This window comes from Paramormyrops kingsleyae, chromosome 9 (genome assembly GCF_048594095.1).
Source record: "Paramormyrops kingsleyae isolate MSU_618 chromosome 9, PKINGS_0.4, whole genome shotgun sequence".
NCBI lineage: Eukaryota > Metazoa > Chordata > Actinopteri > Osteoglossiformes > Mormyridae > Paramormyrops > Paramormyrops kingsleyae.
The window spans coordinates 32,982,485-32,999,778 of record NC_132805.1 but is presented as its reverse complement, the minus strand read 5'-3'; the positions used below and the strand labels follow the sequence as shown (position 1 = coordinate 32,999,778).

At 52.2% G+C, this 17,294-nt stretch overlaps 1 protein-coding gene across 14 annotated transcripts in view; it reads left to right on the top strand.

The window, feature by feature from the left end:
• The window catches only part of LOC111844242 (intermembrane lipid transfer protein VPS13B), a 212,138-nt gene that overhangs the window by 172,937 nt on the left and 21,907 nt on the right, over positions 1 to 17,294 (top strand). For all 14 annotated transcript variants that reach the window (XM_072716822.1, XM_072716827.1, XM_072716830.1 and 11 more), the window contains 7 exons: positions 144 to 346; positions 911 to 1,124; positions 2,019 to 2,203; positions 6,293 to 6,489; positions 7,595 to 7,776; positions 7,876 to 8,237; positions 11,116 to 11,277. In XM_072716822.1, the coding sequence (XP_072572923.1) occupies positions 144 to 346; positions 911 to 1,124; positions 2,019 to 2,203; positions 6,293 to 6,489; positions 7,595 to 7,776; positions 7,876 to 8,237; positions 11,116 to 11,277 (1,505 nt within the window). The remainder of the gene's footprint in view (positions 1 to 143; positions 347 to 910; positions 1,125 to 2,018; positions 2,204 to 6,292; positions 6,490 to 7,594; positions 7,777 to 7,875; positions 8,238 to 11,115; positions 11,278 to 17,294) is intronic.

The window sequence follows — 17,294 nt, the reverse complement described above, 5'->3', positions numbered from 1 at the left end:
GTTGAGTCCCAGTGGGTTCCTCTGCTTCCGGAGGACTGCAGTCCGCGGGAACTACAGCCCTGCATGCTCCAGTCAGAGCTCGGGTCGGTCATGTGACTCAGGTCAATGGGGCATCTGCTGATGGTGACATCTCTGTGTCGCAGACCCTCTGCAGGCAGCCACCTTCCTGCTGGAGCTGCAGGACGTGCTGCTGAAGACGGGCCTGAGAGATCGCTGCCGCCCCCTGCTGGGTCCCTTCTGCTGTAGCGCCGACCTGGAAGCTAAGTGGTGTCGCCATGGTGGAAGCCCCGGACCAGAAGCGGGACCTCCGAAACTGCTGCTCGACCTCAAGGGGGGGCTGCTTCAGGTCTGGGAAGACAGTCCGTGCCCACCTCACTTACCGGGTTTTAACTGGGCTCCCAGATCCGTGTCCAGCCGCACCGGTATTGCTGTTTCGGTGTTGCCTAATCTGCCGTGCCGCTTGGCTTTGGAAAAAGGCAGCTGTCTCGCCGTGTGCCCCAATGATTAGCTTCCTGTTTACTGTCCGCAAAGTGGAATATTGCACACTTAAAAACCAGAGCGGAGCCTTTTAATGGGCTGCATGGATGCATTTATTGCCTGTCGTTAACGGGGAAATCTCTCGGTCTAACACTTAATACATAATCATACATTTCCTTTGGCAACCGCGGCAGGTCATAGCACTTTAATCAGTTCCTGCACATAAACCGGTCAGAATTCTTCCACTCAAGCTCAGACCTGAAATCCCCACATTTTTCCAGGTTTTCTCATGTATTCACAGCTCACTTTGGGAAGGGTTCGTGTGAGAACCATGTTTGACTCAGAGATTCCGGACGGCTCAGCCAGCCTCCGGCGTGTGGAGGAGCTGGGGACGGCCGGCAGGGTATAAGCTGGCCTCTTCTGCCCCCAACAGGTTTTCTGGGGGCAGGAGCATCTGAACTGCCTGGTGCTGATGCAGAAGCACCTGCAGGCTTACCTCCAGAAGGGCGGCGGTGTGGAGCTGCCGGGGGCTGGGGAGCAGCCGGAGAGCCACCAGCCGCCCCCCTCCCCTCACATCCACAGCCCGAGGACGGAACACAGCACGGACGACCTGCGGACCGGCCTCTTCCAGTACATCCAGGACTCAGGTGCCCGGGGGGGGGTGGGGGCTGTATGCCACAGAGGCTTCCCAGGTACACAGTGACACTGCTGTTTATATGTGGTGTATGTGTAGTATATCCAAGTTTAGGAGTCTGATCACTTGTTGTTCTCGATTGATTACTGGCCTGTTTAGCCTGTTCCAGGTTAGTAGCGACCCCCACATGAGCGTGACAAACCATGTGACTCCTGCTCTCTGCTATCCGGGGGGGGGGGGGGAGGGCGGGGCGAAGTGCAGTCATTCAAAATCAGACCAGAGCCCCCTCATCCCTAAGAACATGGCTAACTCCTTTTTTTTTTTTTGTCTTTTCACATTGTCTCCTCTCCCCTTGGATGTCCATATGAAGGGGGCTGCTTTTCAGTAGGAAAAAACTCTAAGAAACATGTTGCGAACAGGGGCTGGCACTCTGGGAAGGAGGTACAGCACATGGCCCCCGGCTTTGGGTGGGGGGGTGGTGGATTCCTTCCCTCATTTTTTTTGCGGGAGTCGTAGAAATGAACACAGATGAAAACAATGTCGTCGCAGAGCGCCGTTCCTCCATGGCGGTACAATGGAAATCCACGTCGCTGTAAAAACAACATGTTGTGCACCTTCAAGCCGGGCCGCAGGACCGAGTCCAAAAACAAAAGCCAGAACCCAGCAGCTGGCTTGAAGCAAACAGGGACCGTTCTGGCGTTCCCCACCCCCTCCCAGGTCCAGCTAGTGCAGCTTCACCGGGTTTAAATTTTTCAGATGAACATCAGGGAGTTCCAGAGCTTGTGAGTTAGATGTCACAGTCAGTCTGCCATATGTAAATGTGCCCAATGTGATATTGAAGATGAGTTTGGTTTGACAGTCCAGCGTTCTGCTGCTCTCAGCGTGTCGCTTTGCTCTGCTCGCGCAGCCTCCCGGAAGCTCCCCGGGACCCACGAGGTGATGTTCTACAACGAGACCGACGACAGCCCCGGCGTGATGCTGTGGCGATACCCAGAGCCCCGCGCGCTCACCTTTGTGCGAATCACGCCTGTGCCCTTCAACACCACGGAAGACCCCGACATCAGCACAGCCGACCTGGGGGACGTGCTTAAGGTTAGTGCCCAGAGAGCAGATGCAAGCTCACGCCATGGGGTGACGACTGAATGCTCTCGCGTCATGGCACGAGGGCCCAAACACGTCCTAGGACCCAGGCGCGTCCTCACACAGCCTCCCAGACGTTCCCCGTGACGTACGAGGTGGTGTTATACAACGAGGCGGCCGACAGCTCCGGCGTGATATTGTGACAACAGCTAGAGCCCCACGTGCTCACCGAGGAACTCGAACGTGTCCTTGCCGCCGTGTGAGGGACCCAAACATGTTCTTGCCATTGTGGGAGTGACAGAAACACATCCCTGTTGTAGCATGAGGGGTCCAAACATGTTCTTGCAGCCGTGTGAGGGACCCAAACATGTCCTTGCCTTAGTGTGAGAAACAGGAACACACCCTGGCTGTAGCATGAGGGCCGCAGACACACCCTCGCATTGCACTGCGGGGCAGAGTGATGTCATTCCTATGCCATTCTCTTCCAGACTCGATAATATTCTACTTTCATTCAGCCGCCTTTGCCGGCATCTGTCCCTATTTTACATCATACCAGCAGTTTCTCACGCGCACCCTGGCATCCGCACACATTACGTCCATCGTTACTCATAATTAAAATTCAAATGGAGCATTTCTTGCAGGCCTGGATGTGGTTCTCAGTGCTGTCCCGTGTTGGATGGGGGTCACGAGCGAGCTCCCCTCTCACCTCGCCACCTTTCCCCCTCTCACCACCTGGTTAGGCCTGCATCCTCAGGGGCTGAACCGAGGCGGCCTACATTGCCAGAAAGACTGAAGCAAGCGGTGCAGCTAAATGTAAATCTGCCGGCCTGTCCGTGGCTGGATGCCAGGCAGTGTCGCTGAGGGCAGGGCATCATCCAGCAGAGTCAATCCCCCATCTTCCCTTCTGTCTCAAAGGCAGCTGGCGAAATGTGTTTCTTAGATTAAATCGCCGGTTTCTTTCAAACAAGTACTGCAGCTGTGAAAGTAATTTAATCTTTCAATGCACTCGCACGACTTGTTAAAAAAAAAAAGAAAAAGTCGAACGAAATATAATTTGTTCATAATTTCGCATATGAACCTAGTCCGCAGTCCTTGCCTCCTGTCCTAGGTGACGTGATTCTTTGGCAGCTCTTAAGTTAGCCGTCACTCGACTGGGGAGTGGGGGGGGGGGATGAGTGGACCCCCACCCGGACATGGCCGCTGCCGGATCCTTCCCTCCCTCTTTCTCCTTTTCTCCCGTGTCCACACGGCCCTGGACCCGTGGCGAGGTTGTGAGGTGTTGAAGGTTTTGTCCATCTTGCCTCAGGGCTCCACAGCTGTGGAACGAGCCCCTGGTTCCCAGGCCAGGGGGGTGAGCAGTTCCAGACCTCCAGCTCCAGGAGGGTTTTGGACCTGCTTTTCCATCAGGGGGGTGGTGAAGATATGGTTTCTAAATTTGTCCTACTGACTCGTGTGAAAAAGTCAAATTTTTAAATAGGAACCGCAAATCATCTAAGCTGGAATTATACAGGAAGGACCGTAGGGGTGTTTGGCAAGTAAAGTCGCAAACTGCAGCACGTAATAGCAAATAATAAACAGAATTGCTTAATATGAAATATGTTAGTGTGTCGAGCTGCAGATGTAGGTAGTCATTTATACACTGTGGATGCTTTTTAGACTCTGGGCTCTCGGACCTCTTTGGCCTGAAACATCCAAAGAAACAGGCAGCGGAGTCGGACTGTAGGTGCGCGCCTCTGTGATCACGCTGCTGTCCCGCCCCACGATTCTGGAGAGAGCAAACTTCAAAATTAATTAATTCTAGTTTGATTTCTCTGGGGGTTAGGGTGACAGAGAGAGTACAGATACACCAGAATAGCTCCTCACGCTGCCCGAGAATTTCATTCCGTTTTGACAGGGGGGCAGGCAGATAGGGGACCGCAAGTGATTTCTCAGGGCTCTAGGGTTACGGCGTGGCCGCGTGTGGTCACGCGGGGGGAGCATGTGGCAGTGTCCCCCCCCCCCCCCCCCGTTTCAGTTAGGAAGTTAGTGGACCTGGTACCTCACTGGGTCAGGCTGATGGGGGGGGGCGCAGGTGGACATTACACAGTCGTTCCGGCGGATGGCGGCCCCCCTGCGCGGCCCGGACGTCCCCAGAGCAGATCACGTTAACATTTTATAAAATCAAGATTTCCTGCATTTAAATAGCTGTGGTTTTGCGACTGGTTCCAGTATCTCAAAGGGGAATTCAAAACGCTTCCATCAGTCAAAGGCATATTGTTAGAGCGGTGTTTTGCAGTACAGTAGGAGACAGGCGGGGGACGCTGCGCACCTGAGGGAGCGGAGGAGGTTGAGCGCACCGCCGTGTGGCCTAGTGAATCATGGGTAGCTGTCCTCTGGCAGCCGGTTCCTGGCAACCTCACAGCCTGGGAAACGGGCCGCAGAGAAGGCCGTCATGCTGAGCCCCACATCGCTCGCAGATGCGGGAAACTCCATTACAGCCCCCCTCGTCCAATAGCACCCGCCCCATCCCGCTCCCAGCCAGCTCTTCCCCCTGATGCCCAATGGTACGCTTATGACCTGTTGTGACCTGAAATAAACCGTAAAGTTCGTCACATTAATGAAAGAGCAACTGGTGGTTTAACTAAGGTGGGTTTGTGGTTCCGAATCGCATTCGTGGCGCCCCCTGTTTCTCATACTGGTAACTCTGCGTTTACCCCTCTGTCGCGCTCATTAAGAGGAATAAGGGAATTATTTTAGGATTTTCAGACACAACAATGAGTGCATTGTATACGGCATGGGAGCGTGATAGTGTGACGATGACAGGCCTGACCAGAACACAAGCAAACAGTTATCAGACACCTTATTGGTCAATGTTATCATGGTGAAAATATTAGATGGTTATGAGAAACAAACATGTCTTCCTTTAACATTTTTCGTAGTTATGGAATGTGACGATCAGAGGGTTTAATTCAAGAAAATGCATTTAAAGTGTATGTCAGCTGACATCAGAGGTGGTTAGGAAAGCGTATGGGGCCGTGGCCTCCCCAGACACGTGGGACCCCACCCATGCAGGAGGCATGTGAAATATTCAAGGGCCTCCGAATGCTGTTTATACGACCCTTCAAGGGGGGAGACTGACGCTGTGCAGGTTGGACCCAGAGCACGAAGGGTTAAACCCACGTAAGTGTCGTTTCGGTTAGACGATGGAAATTTACACTCAGGAAATGTAAACAGTCAAAAATGAGCGAGCACGTTGAAGGTCGAGCAGAGCAAATTGCATCAGGGCGGATGTGTGTGTGTGTATGTATATATATATATACATATATATATTTTAAGTTTTCTTTTGTGTGGAAATGTGATTTTCATTTTACTGTGGGGGAACCAGCAGTTGGAATATCAGACAACGGTATGGGATTCCGTGTGGTGTTTGCACTGCATGCACGCCGCTCCCCTTCCAGATCTTTCCGCAGGTTGGCCTGGCAGTATTGCTTAGCAAAGGCGAATGCAGGGCTCAGCGCCTTCTTCTGGCGCGCAGGTGTGCTGAAATTTCCCCTTAGCGTTTGATCAGTGACACAGTTTACTAAATGTGGCAGGTGTAATTTGAGAGAAATTCAGCATGCCGAACATAAGTGATTTCCAAATAAAAGCCATGCGGCCCATCCGGGGCCGCCCCCTCGCGTGAGGTGTAGAGATGGAGCCCCTCACGCCTACAGGCCGCCTTGGGTGTTGCAGACACTCTTCTCGTATACGATTGGCCGCCTCACGTACCGAGGGGCACTTGGATTGACTCAGGATTACTGGATCGGTGCTCATGAGTAAAGTTGAGGACTTTAAGTAAAGAGGTGACTTTAGGTCTTCCGGAGCAGCTCTTTGGATGCATCTGGAGATGCAGTTGGCAAAATGGTTTTGGGGGCGGGGGGAGGTGGGGGGGCTTATTTCATTGGGAATGCAGATGATTCTCACTCAGCTTTGTGGGGCTGTTTATCTGTAGTCCTCCAGACCCTCTTCAATCTGGGCGGGAGGCAGCCTGGGTCAGAATTAATTAGTGATTTGAGGAATGACATCATAAATAACAGCATGAGGAATGGCACGCTGACCCCCCCCCTCCCCCATACACGTTAGGTGCCGTGCAGCCTGGAGTATTGGGACGAGCTGCAGCGGGCCTTCGTGCCGTACCGTGACTTCAGCCTGTCGGAGAGTGCTGTCTGCGAGCTTCCCCTGCCTAGCGTCTGCCCCGGCGACGACCAGAGGGACCTGGTGGCCTCAGACCTCTGGAGGATCATCCTGAACAGCACGGCGGACGGAGGGGACGGGCAGAGGTAGGTCTGCGGCCCCTTGTCGCCCCACCACTGCCGCCATCACCACAGAAACGTCCATCTGGCCAGAGAGGCCCGCGTGTGAGTCAGAAGTCACATGTTCTGGTGAGCACAAAGAGCCGTAGTGTGTCCCTCCCCCAGCACGCCCACCGCAGCGCGCACATCTGGGCGGCGGGATCGGGGAGTCGACCCGGGATCGGCAGCGATCCAAAGGCCCGGGTCCTGATGAGACTCCCTGGCCGCACCGAGCTCCCGATGCTCGTTCCCCACGTACCTTGAAAGCATGTCTGAGCTAGGGGGTGGGCAGTGCGCATCCTCAAACTGGGCCTTATACCCCCTTGGTCCCCCCCCGTGTGGTCGGGCCGCCCAGCCTTTCTTCTGCATGGGTTTAGCGGCTTCAGAGGATCGGAGGAATAAGAAAACACGGGGAGAAGAAAAACTCAATTCCAGTGAAGACCTTAAATGTACATGTGACTTTAATTACAATCATTCTGTAAACAGCACATTTCCTTTATGTTTAAATTCTTTGTCCTTTTTGATCAAAACCAATTCTGTGCCTTTACTCTTTGTTTCATCGCTCTTCAGTTTCTTAATAACCTTGAAAACCAACTGGAAGTAATGAAAACTGTCAAAGTCTGATGCTTATCTCTTAAGAAACATTTTTTTTTGTTGCAAAAGCTTTCTAGTAAATTTTTATGGTGAATTATAGTAGCTACAAATTACGGGACAAATGTCTGTTTGGCTAAATTACAGTACCGTGTGTTTTGCTTTTATCTGTCCAGACTAGCAATTAAAGTCTGCGGCTGTTTTAATAGACAAACCTTATATCTGTTCTGAGTAGAGTGACCACTTACCGCAGACAACAAGTAACAAGTTGATTTTTACAGTCTGTCGATAACTGCAGGCACGTAAACCTGATGCCTGCGGCTGCCGTCGCAGAAGGACGTGTCTTGAAGCACGGAGGGTTGAAAATCACTTTTTGGTTAACGGGATTTTTACTAGTTTTTTTTAATTAAGTGGGATATTGTAAGTATGGAATCAGGAGTGCAGATGGGACTGAGCCACTGGCAGTCTTTTGACACTGGGACCTTGTCCCATCTCCCCCCAGCTCAGACAGCGAATCCGGCTCCCAGGCCCCCTGCGAACAGCTGGTGCCGCCTACCGCCCTGGCGGCCTGCACCCGCGTCGACTCCTGCTTCGCCCCCAGCTTCGTGCCCTCGGTGGGCGTGTCCGTTCAGCTGGCTCAGGTGGAGCTGCACCTGTGTCACCACTTGGATCAGCTGGGCACAGGTACCATCCGCCATTCTGCCCGTAGGTGGACCCCCGAGGAGGCCATCTTGCCGTCTGTCTATAGTATCCTCTGTGAACGCCTGTCCTCTCTGGCCCCAGCCCCTGCCCGGCACTTGCGGCCCTTCCTGCCAGACAGGAAGCTGCCGCAGGAGCAGGAGTACCTGGTGGGGGCGGCGAGGGAGCCGCGGGCGTACGCGCGGCAGTGGAGCACCGGCGGGCACCGCTCTCAGGAGCTCCACTTCTCGGCCGAGCTGGACTGCCGTCTGCTGGAGTACCGTAACCTGACCATGCGGAGCCTGGTGCAGCCCTTCGCCGTGCGCGGCCAGGCCGCCGCCTCCTCGCGCGGGGCCCGACCGAGGCAGCTCCTGCTGGAAGGCAGCGTCTTCGTGGAGCCCGTCTTCATCTCCGTCAGCCAGCACAGTGTCCACACGCTGGACATGGCCGTGCAGGCCTGGCAGCAGGTAAGTCTCACAGACACCCCGAGATGGGCGTCTCCGCCTCACAGCTAGTCACATGCTAAGCACTTTGGGGTCTAAACTGGTCCAGGATTGAGTTTCTGCTTCATTGGATTAGCTGAACTGTTTTAAGGGCATCTCATCTGTTTCTGCCTGAGACCAGCTTGGACGAGAACTGGCACATTGTTGACCTTCATCACTATGGTTTCTGGTGGGGAATCGACTACAGATTAATGGTTGCCGTTTTGGTAGCCCTGTCTGACTTTTTCGTCATGAAACAGCCAAGTAAACTTACAGATGAGACATTTTTTCAGAGACTCAAAGACATTTGAGTGAAATTTAGCATTAAATAAACACACTGTTTCCTGTCTCGATTGTCTGAAGCTTCTGGAAGCCTTTTGGATGCCTCCTCAGATGCTCTGTGTTTATAATCTTGTAGTACGGCCTGAATCCCGCGGGACGGATCCTCTCCCTGGGGCGGTGTCCCATCTTCCCGTCACACGCCGGCGTGCTAATTTACAGTTCTGTTTATTCCAGTCGCATCCAGTCTCGCCCTGTTGCTGGCGTCATGGATTCAGCCGGCCACGACTGCTCACCGTCGAGAGCACTCGCCGCCGCGCCTGGGGGGTGGGGAAAGGGGGGGCTGGTCCTCTCTACCAGCCCTTTTGGGAACGGCTGTTTGTCAGGCCGATTGGGAAATCTCTGTCTGTCTCCGCATATGTCCTCAGCTGTGACTGATCTGTCCAGTTGCGTCGAGTCCCCTGCCAGCATATGTCTGGGGATCTTATTCATGCATCTGATTTTGGTCAGGGGTCCCCCCCCCCCTTCTTTTGTGACATTTTTTCCAATATTTGTGGGGTGTCTTATAATGTAAACCTTATAACCAGGAAGGCAAAACATTCTTTTTCCATTCTTATCCTCCCTCCCTTTACAGGGAGTAAGTCTGATGCTTTCTATAGGCTGAATGCACCACTTTCACTATTGTTTTGTTATGGGATTGTGTGCAACCTGTGAACACGCCGTTCACTAGACCCCCACCGTCCGCCCCCCCCACCTTCTCATTGTCTCTCTCATCAAGTGAACCTTGTATACGCAATTAAACAGAACCACATGGTGGGGGTTGTGGGACTGATAGCATCGTGCAAATAGTTGATCTCATTTGGAACAGGGACGGGTGGTGTGTGTGTGCACGGGAGGGGGGGGGGGTGGGATTGTTAACATGTACCGCAGAAGGATACACTTGTGTAATTGTTGCCGTAATTTTCGTGTTTCCTGGTGTCAAGGCTGCCGGCCTGCCACCCACTGTGCGATGTGGTAGTGTAGTCGGCACTGATCCGGCCCGTGTGGACCGATCTCGAGCCGCCGTTCCATCCGACACCAGGGTCAGTCCCGTGGTGCGGAGGCACCGAAAGGGTTTCAGTCTTCCAGAGGGGGCGTGCAGGGGGTAACTTCAAAGACAAGCACAGGAGTATTTATTCATGCCACTTTCTCACAGAACACAAAGCGTGTGAGGAGAGAGAACTGGCTTTTTCTGTTTTTTCTTTCTTTCTAAATTACCCTTCAGCGCTACATGGAGTTTCAGAACTTCCAGGCGATTTCTCGTGCAGTCGGAGATTTTTCCACTTCTTTCCACGGTTCTGGTATTTTGTCATGGGATTGTCATGGTGAGGCGCCCTCATAGTGACCGCGCTGCCCTATCACACGCGTGTGTCTGGTAGCCAATGCGGCACGCCTCCCCGTGACGTCACACTCCTCACGGTCGTTTCACATCCGACTCGTGGCATCTTGAGCATAGTATGATGTACGTCTGATACTTGGACTCCCTCTGAGATCCAGAATTTTCTCAGGCAGCGTTTTGATTTTAACAAGTTGAAACGTGAATATTATACAATATCTCAAATTTTATACATGTGCATGTAAAACTATCGATAGGCTAGAAGGCCGAGGCAGTTCAGCCTGCATATCGAGTAGCAGAGTGAATCCATTTTGAAAGAGGAGACAGGGGGCTTATGCTGGCATTTTAGAGATGACACAGGGTTCATAAATGGGGGACCCACACCTGTGTTGCACCATAAAAGTTAGTGGGATGAACCCCCCCCCCCCGATGTAGGGCGCGGTCACTGCTTGGGGTGTCCACCAAGGCGGGGGCGGATGGCATTTTGATGATCAGCGAAAAGCTCGTGGACCAAGCCTGCGGTTCCTTGAGCCCTGGGGGCAATGGGGTGTGGTGGCCCTCTCTTCTGTGGGAAAGTTCACCAGGAACCCCCTGGATGCCTCGGGGGGAGGGGGGGGGCTGCGAGTGATTCACCATCACAGTGTTGTTGAGAAACCCAGAGCCCCTGAGCTCTGCCCACGCAGAGACTGGCTCTCCAAAGCCCCTGTTTCCATTAGCCCGGGAATAAGCTAAGCTGACACACGGGCAGATAGCAACAGTATGACCTGCGCTTTCCGGAACACTCTGCGCTTCCATTATAGGTGGCCAATCAACAGCCCTTTGAATCAAAATATTATTAAACTGTTATTAGCTTGCAGTTGCCTGCTTAACAGAGATTCTGATGGAATTTGGGAAAAATTACTTGTGCATAAAGAAGTATAATATGTATGCCATGATACAATCCAGCCAAATCCACCCAACGGCCAATTTACTAGGGACACCTGCTCCTGGAAACAGGGACTCACATGGCTGTAACTCACACTCCACGTTTTTGCTTCCTCCCAGAAGGGAGCAGAAATGTGGACTGTCTGGCAGGGAGCTTGGAGGGAGCAAAAAAAATGGACTGGCAGTGGGTCACAGAGGACCTGAGTGACTTTGAATATGCAAATGTGCTGTGATTGCTAACCTCAGAAGCAGCCAACATCACTAATGCCCCCCCTCCCCCCGCAGAACCAGGATACCAGCGCAGAGGAGCTGGTCCTCAGCCACTACGTGATCTGCAATGACACCCATGAGACTCTGCGCTTTGGCCAGGTGGACACCGACGAGAACGTACTGCTGGCCAGCCTGCACAGTCACCAGTACAGCTGGCGCTCCCACAGGTCACCGCAGGTACTACGCCTCTGGGGGCGGCGGGGGGGGGGGCTTGGTGGTTCTCATTAGAGCGTTGTCAGCCCCCGTCTCCCGGGCCCGTCAAGAGACTGAACAGCACCCCCCCACACACACACCTCACCCTGACAGCATTGTTAAGGAAGATTAATTGTGTTTAACCCTTTGTGGTTTTAGGGTGAGGTGGGGGGGGGGGGGCGTGCTGGAGGGGTGTTCTGCATTCAGTTTGAGAGCACATGTTCCGTCCGTCACCCATTGATTCGTGTGGACCCGCCTGGGGAAATGCATGGCTCACATGTGTTGGGGGGGGGGGGCGTTGTTATGCGTGATGTTCCAAGGTTCCCTCCATCGATCAGCACTGGGGGCCCCCCCCTCCTTCGCCGGTGTGTTGGCTGTCACTCCAGTCTGATACACGTCTTTAACACTCTCAGTGAGAGGGTGCGAGGCTCCAGCTTTGCGTGGTCGTGCCGTTTTTTTGTTTCATTACCGTCGTCTTAAGCCTGACAGTAATTTCCTTTTGATTCTGTAATGCACTTTGAGGGGGGGGGGGGGGAATGATAACGTGAAGGTTTCTGTTGTCTTAAAATATTACTGCTTGAGATATCGCACTCAAAGGCCTTTTAGGATGTCAGCACCACAGTTAATCCTGTATAGTTACACAAAATTAACAAATACACCTACATGTCTTAAACTCTGGGCTTGGTTTGATAATATCTCACAGTCTGGCTTATTAAATTATGGTGTTATGGCTGATTAGAGCACTCAGTTAATCCCGGAGCCTCGCCCAACCCCCCCCCCCCCCCCCCATATTTCCTGGTGTCCAAAATAGTTCTAGCAGCGGAATGGATGGGGGTGTTGTGATTAACCCCCCCCCCCCCCCCCAGCTGAGAGGTAAATGTTTTTTCCGCTGAGTCAGCTGCTCCTTGGGAGAGGGCTTTGGCCTGGCTGGGCTCGTATGACTCTACATTTGGGGAAACTAGAACAGCAGCCTCTCCTGGCCTCACCTCTCTGGCCTCGCTTCTCCTGGCCTCGCCTCTCATGGCCTCTTTACCCGTGGCCTGGTCTCTGTCAGAGCAGAGCTTCCCCAGTTCTGCTGCGGCATGCCTTCACACCCCACTAATTTAACAGTGATAGATCTACAGACACCCCCCGGCCCCCAACTCGCCTACCCTGTGGGTCCCACTTGTCAGAGTGATGTGTGCACTGGTGCAGGGGTGTGTCTCACATGACCTCCCTGCCAGAGACACCAGGGACCTGCGCCCCCCCCCCCCAGCTTCACCCTCCACCCATCGTTTTGTTTATTTTTTTATGGTCTTGGAGTTTTTGAGTGGAGAATGTGGTCAAGATGGTTGAAATGTCTGGCCTCTCCGTACAGGATATGCAGAATGATGGAAATCCTTGTGGTTTGTGTGGCTGAGGAAGGGAGTACAGCGTTCTGCACTGGAAGAACATTAAGTGCCTTCAAGGAATATTCATAATGGGAATAAACTGTAATTTGCCTCAACAGCAGACATGTTTAGCAGCCGTGTTCTTCAGCCTTTGGAATGAGTGCGTCGGGAATGCAAGCCCGCGGCCCCTAACTGGTGGTCTGAGCCCAGCATCCGCGCCAGACCTGGTCTACAGGTTGCCGGCAGCGGCGGAGGCAAGCTTGGGGTAGAGCTATTCCGAACAGAATACGAGAACGTTATGAGAACGTTATGAGAACACGCCTGTAAGTATCATGTCCAAAGTCATCTGCAGCAGCCTTTAAGGTTACATGCGACTTAATAATTATTGCTCTCCCAGCTTTTGTTTCTACAATAATAATAATAATAATAATGACACTTGAATGAAATTTTCTGTTCGCCTCCCCCATCTCACTGTCAGTGACACAGAGAGACATACGCAGATGACAGTAAGCTTGGCAGCGAAGGGCAGCTGCCTGTAGCAGCACCCGTGGAGCTGGGGGTTAAGAACCTTCTACTGGGGCCCACAGACATATGACTATTCTGCCGAACCCGGACCTTGAACCAGCCACCTTCCGGTTACAGGCACACGCTGCACCCACAGAATATAGAATACACTGCAATGTGCTAAATTGTTTCAATGGTTTTAAAGAAGCAAACATTTAAGTTTTGTGAAAAGCCGCTTGTGAAATGGACTGACGGCCCGTTTGGGGGCAGATGCTGTAGTACCTGCCTTTGCTGCTGTGGCGAAGGCCCCTTGATTAGGTCATTGTGGTCTTTGTTAGCCCACCTGCCAGACAGCGCCAGCCGACCCGCTGTCCAGAATGACCCTGGTGGTCTCGCTTCTTGGCCCACATGCCAGCTGCCCACCTTCGCTAACGTGGCCTGTGTTCTCCTGGCGGTGCCTTTGCGAGCGCAACGCCCGGCCATTCGGGTTCAGTGGGGCTGCGGCACGTGACGGCAGTGATTTATCTGGGTCTCCCGCTCGCTCCTAATTCCTTTCATGGGGTGCAAACAGATATACGGCCCCTCGCAGGAGCCGATGCACAACTGCACCACCTAGGTTGCGATGCGCCCGGTGGGGTCCGGCGGAACGGTCACCCCTGAAAACCCGGCATGACAGAAAGGCTTCTGCTGCCTGCCGCCATTTGCATCTGCAAGTCGAAGCATTCTTTTAGCCAAGAAATCTTCCCCGAATTTCCGATGTCGCCCCTGTTTTTTTGCCAACCTTATTTGGTGTTTCTTCGTGTTCTGCATGCCTATCTGCTACAAGGCCTGTATTTTGATTGGTGGGATAATGCATGGCTGAGGGGTCGAAAATCAGACAGGCATGTGAAGATAAATCTTCTTATAATTTTGATTTTGGAGTCAAATTTATGTTTCAAGGTCTGTTTGTTTTTTCTCGTGGATTCCTTGACAAGCCAGCGGGTAAGTAATTAAGAAAATATACTGGTCTTTCCTGCTGTCCAGAGGCCTGCGTTTTCCTCCGGGTTCCACCGTGCATAATGAGTGATGGGGGACAATTTTCTCTGGCACCATTCTGCAGTCCTATCCTAGCTGGCCGGTAGCGACACCAGTTCTCTCCTGTTACCTTGTAAAAATAACAAATAATGAAGCCCTTGTCTATTTTTAAACGTCTCTCGCCATTATATTTCTGTTAACATGTCTTGTTTTATTGGAAGGCCCCCCTCCCCCGCAAGCTACACTGTTCACAGTAAATACTTCAACACCTGTTGGCCAGGCCAGTACAGTTCATTAAGCTCTGGATTCACGGAACGCTGGAGTCCGTAGGAGGGACTTGTGCCTGACCGGGGTAGTTGAGGGGGATTATCCCGAGGCAGGACCACAGCTTGCACCTGTGAAACCAGAAAAGACGTAAACTTCGGGCTTGCTTGCCGCAAGTCATCATAACCCTTTCGCTTCCTCCTTGTAATTCGTTCTGATGCGGCCGGCGTATGTGGTATCCAGGAGCGACCGTTGCATATTACCAAGGCTTATGGAATTCGTGCTAAGAGCAGGTCTTGGATGAGTGGAAATGACTCTGGGATTTCCAGGCATATGGTCAGGTCCCAGTCCCTGAGGGCTGCCGGTGACATGTTGTTGGACCAAATCGCTTCGCAGCCCCTTGCCTATTGGACGATGGCCTTTTCCTTCCTCCAAAGCCCTATTGCTGCTGTTCAGTTGATTACCCTAATAAGATTTTAGGGATATTTTTCAGAATATATAACCTCTTAAGTCTTAGGTAAGACTTGGTGGATGTGTGCGTGACGGCATTCATCGTGATTTGATTTTGTGATGCCAGCCGTTCCCTGGACCCTTTGAGAGACACAGACTTGTCTTTGATGAGTCTGACTCTGACGCCAGGCCAGAGTTGTGTTGCTGCAGGCTCAGTACTGTCCACCCTCGAGAGGCGTATTTGAAGTGGAGGTGGGGTCTGGGCGTCTTGTCTTTCGTTTGAGCCGGCCGAGCATGCCTCCATCGGGGGCTTAGGTGGGTGGGGGGGGAGCTCACCACGACTGCTTTTTTGCGGTTTCTGCCTTCCTCCGCCGTCTGCCTAGCCATCGACGTGGGACACGCATCGCTGGAGAAGGTCCGAACCCAGTATGTCTGGAACGTCTGTCAGCCTCGTGGAATTTTTTTGTTGGGAATAATTCCCCCCCACTACTGCCCCCTTTCTTGTTCCCATTGTTTGTCGCTCTCTACCTGCTCCCAGCTATAAACCACTGCATTAAATTGCAAATTGGTTCTTTGATGTCCCTTCCTCTCGTCGGCATGGTGATCCAAATAATAGACAAACCAGACAGCTATTTAAGCGTCGCCGTATCCCCTTGCATTGGCCTTGTAACCTTAGCCCTTAGCGTCGGCGCTAACGCTATGGCGTTTGCCCTTCCACTGCTCTCTCCCAGTTCGGAAGGACCTGTTATTTAACATCCTTTGTTCTCCTCCCGTCGGAAACCTGTTTTCTATTAAACACGCGCCGTTCTCTCGTTCCTCAGCCGCCGGACAACGGGCCTTTGTTTCTGCGTCGGAGCGCACCGCTCTGGACAACAATGCAAAGGAAATCGGTATGCTTCCAATTTACCCGTTCTAGCTAGAGACCCCAAGAATAATTGCGATGGTGCAGTGACCACGTTGGGTTAGTCTGGCATTCCACGGAGAATCTGAGAACGTTGATTCGGCCGTGGCGGTGGCCAGAAGCAGCCCGTCACATCTCTGAGAATGCCTGCAGTATGCAAAAACACATTTTTCTTCTTCGCTATTTTTTTTGGGTTACTATAGACTGGATACGCATGGTTGGGTTCAGCTGGGTGTTATATGGCAATGACTCATTAATGGGAGAGATGCAGGCAAGTTTTATGTCTGTCCGCACGGCGCATGACGACACGCACTGTCCCAGTCGTGGGGGATAGGGGTCCGAATTTTACACGACTCAGTTCCAGGAGGTGGGGGGGGGGGGGCACTAGGGCCTTGGAACAAGCTCTTCATCCTCAATATCGCTGGCTGAACAGACATCTGTTTAACTGGGTAAAATAATAAGCATATTTCCATAAACGCACCAGCCAAGCAAAAAAAAAAAAACATTAATAATAAACAGAATAAACAGATTCCCTGAAGATCGTACAGAGTCTTTGCCCGTATTCCGACGCATCTGTTGTGTTTATGTTCAAAGCGCTGTCAATGCTCATAAACATTTGCTCCTTTGTTCGCTTCCAGCCCCTGCTAGAAAATGGGTCGGGTGGTCATGGCGCTGATCCGGTGTGGGTCCAGGCGCCGTGACGCAATCAGGTCTGTGCAATTTCTGCACTTCAGCAGTGATGCTGTGCAGATCTTACGAGAGGGGATCCTTAAAACATTATCGAAGGGATGATGTGTTGTTTTTACCCAGGATGCTCGGCTAATCACAGCGGCAAGGCTTTTGTCAGTTAATTGACTCGTCAGATAATTAATAGCACTTCTGACAGCGAAGGAAAGCAGCTGTGCACCCAGTGCTTGTTCTCTGTTTGCTGTCTCGTGCTGCCACAGAGGTCAGCTACGATGAAGGGTTATTTTCGAAAGTACGCCATTGCAGATTAATTTGGTACGTTATCATCTTCATCGGGGTCGATTTCCAATGAAACCAGCCTGCGATTGTTTTTAATATGCTCAGAAAAAAAAATCTGTTTTCGCTTAAATTCCTGTAGCTCTTAATTTATATAGTAGTGTACATATGGTGTCTTTGTTATGTATATAATTCGATTAAATGGCAGCTGTGATTTCACGTTTCAGTGAGCCGTGCTCGGTGCTGGGCCAGGGTGACACACTTTATGTCCCCGGTAATTTCTCTGCAGGAGTCATGTGTTCCTGTTTAAGCTGCAGCTACACAACGCGGAGTTGTGGCTTATGAACTGCTTTCCTGTTGAGTTTGGTGTTTGGGTCGCGGAAGGTCACCATTAGAGGTAAAAATTAAAGCACCCACGATTTAACTCCAGAGCCAGTGCTAACCATAACTGCCAGTTTCTAATAATTCCCGACCAGATGCGTTCATTCCAGTGGAAACTGGAGCCCAGAAACATACTGGAACTCGGCTGCTAAACC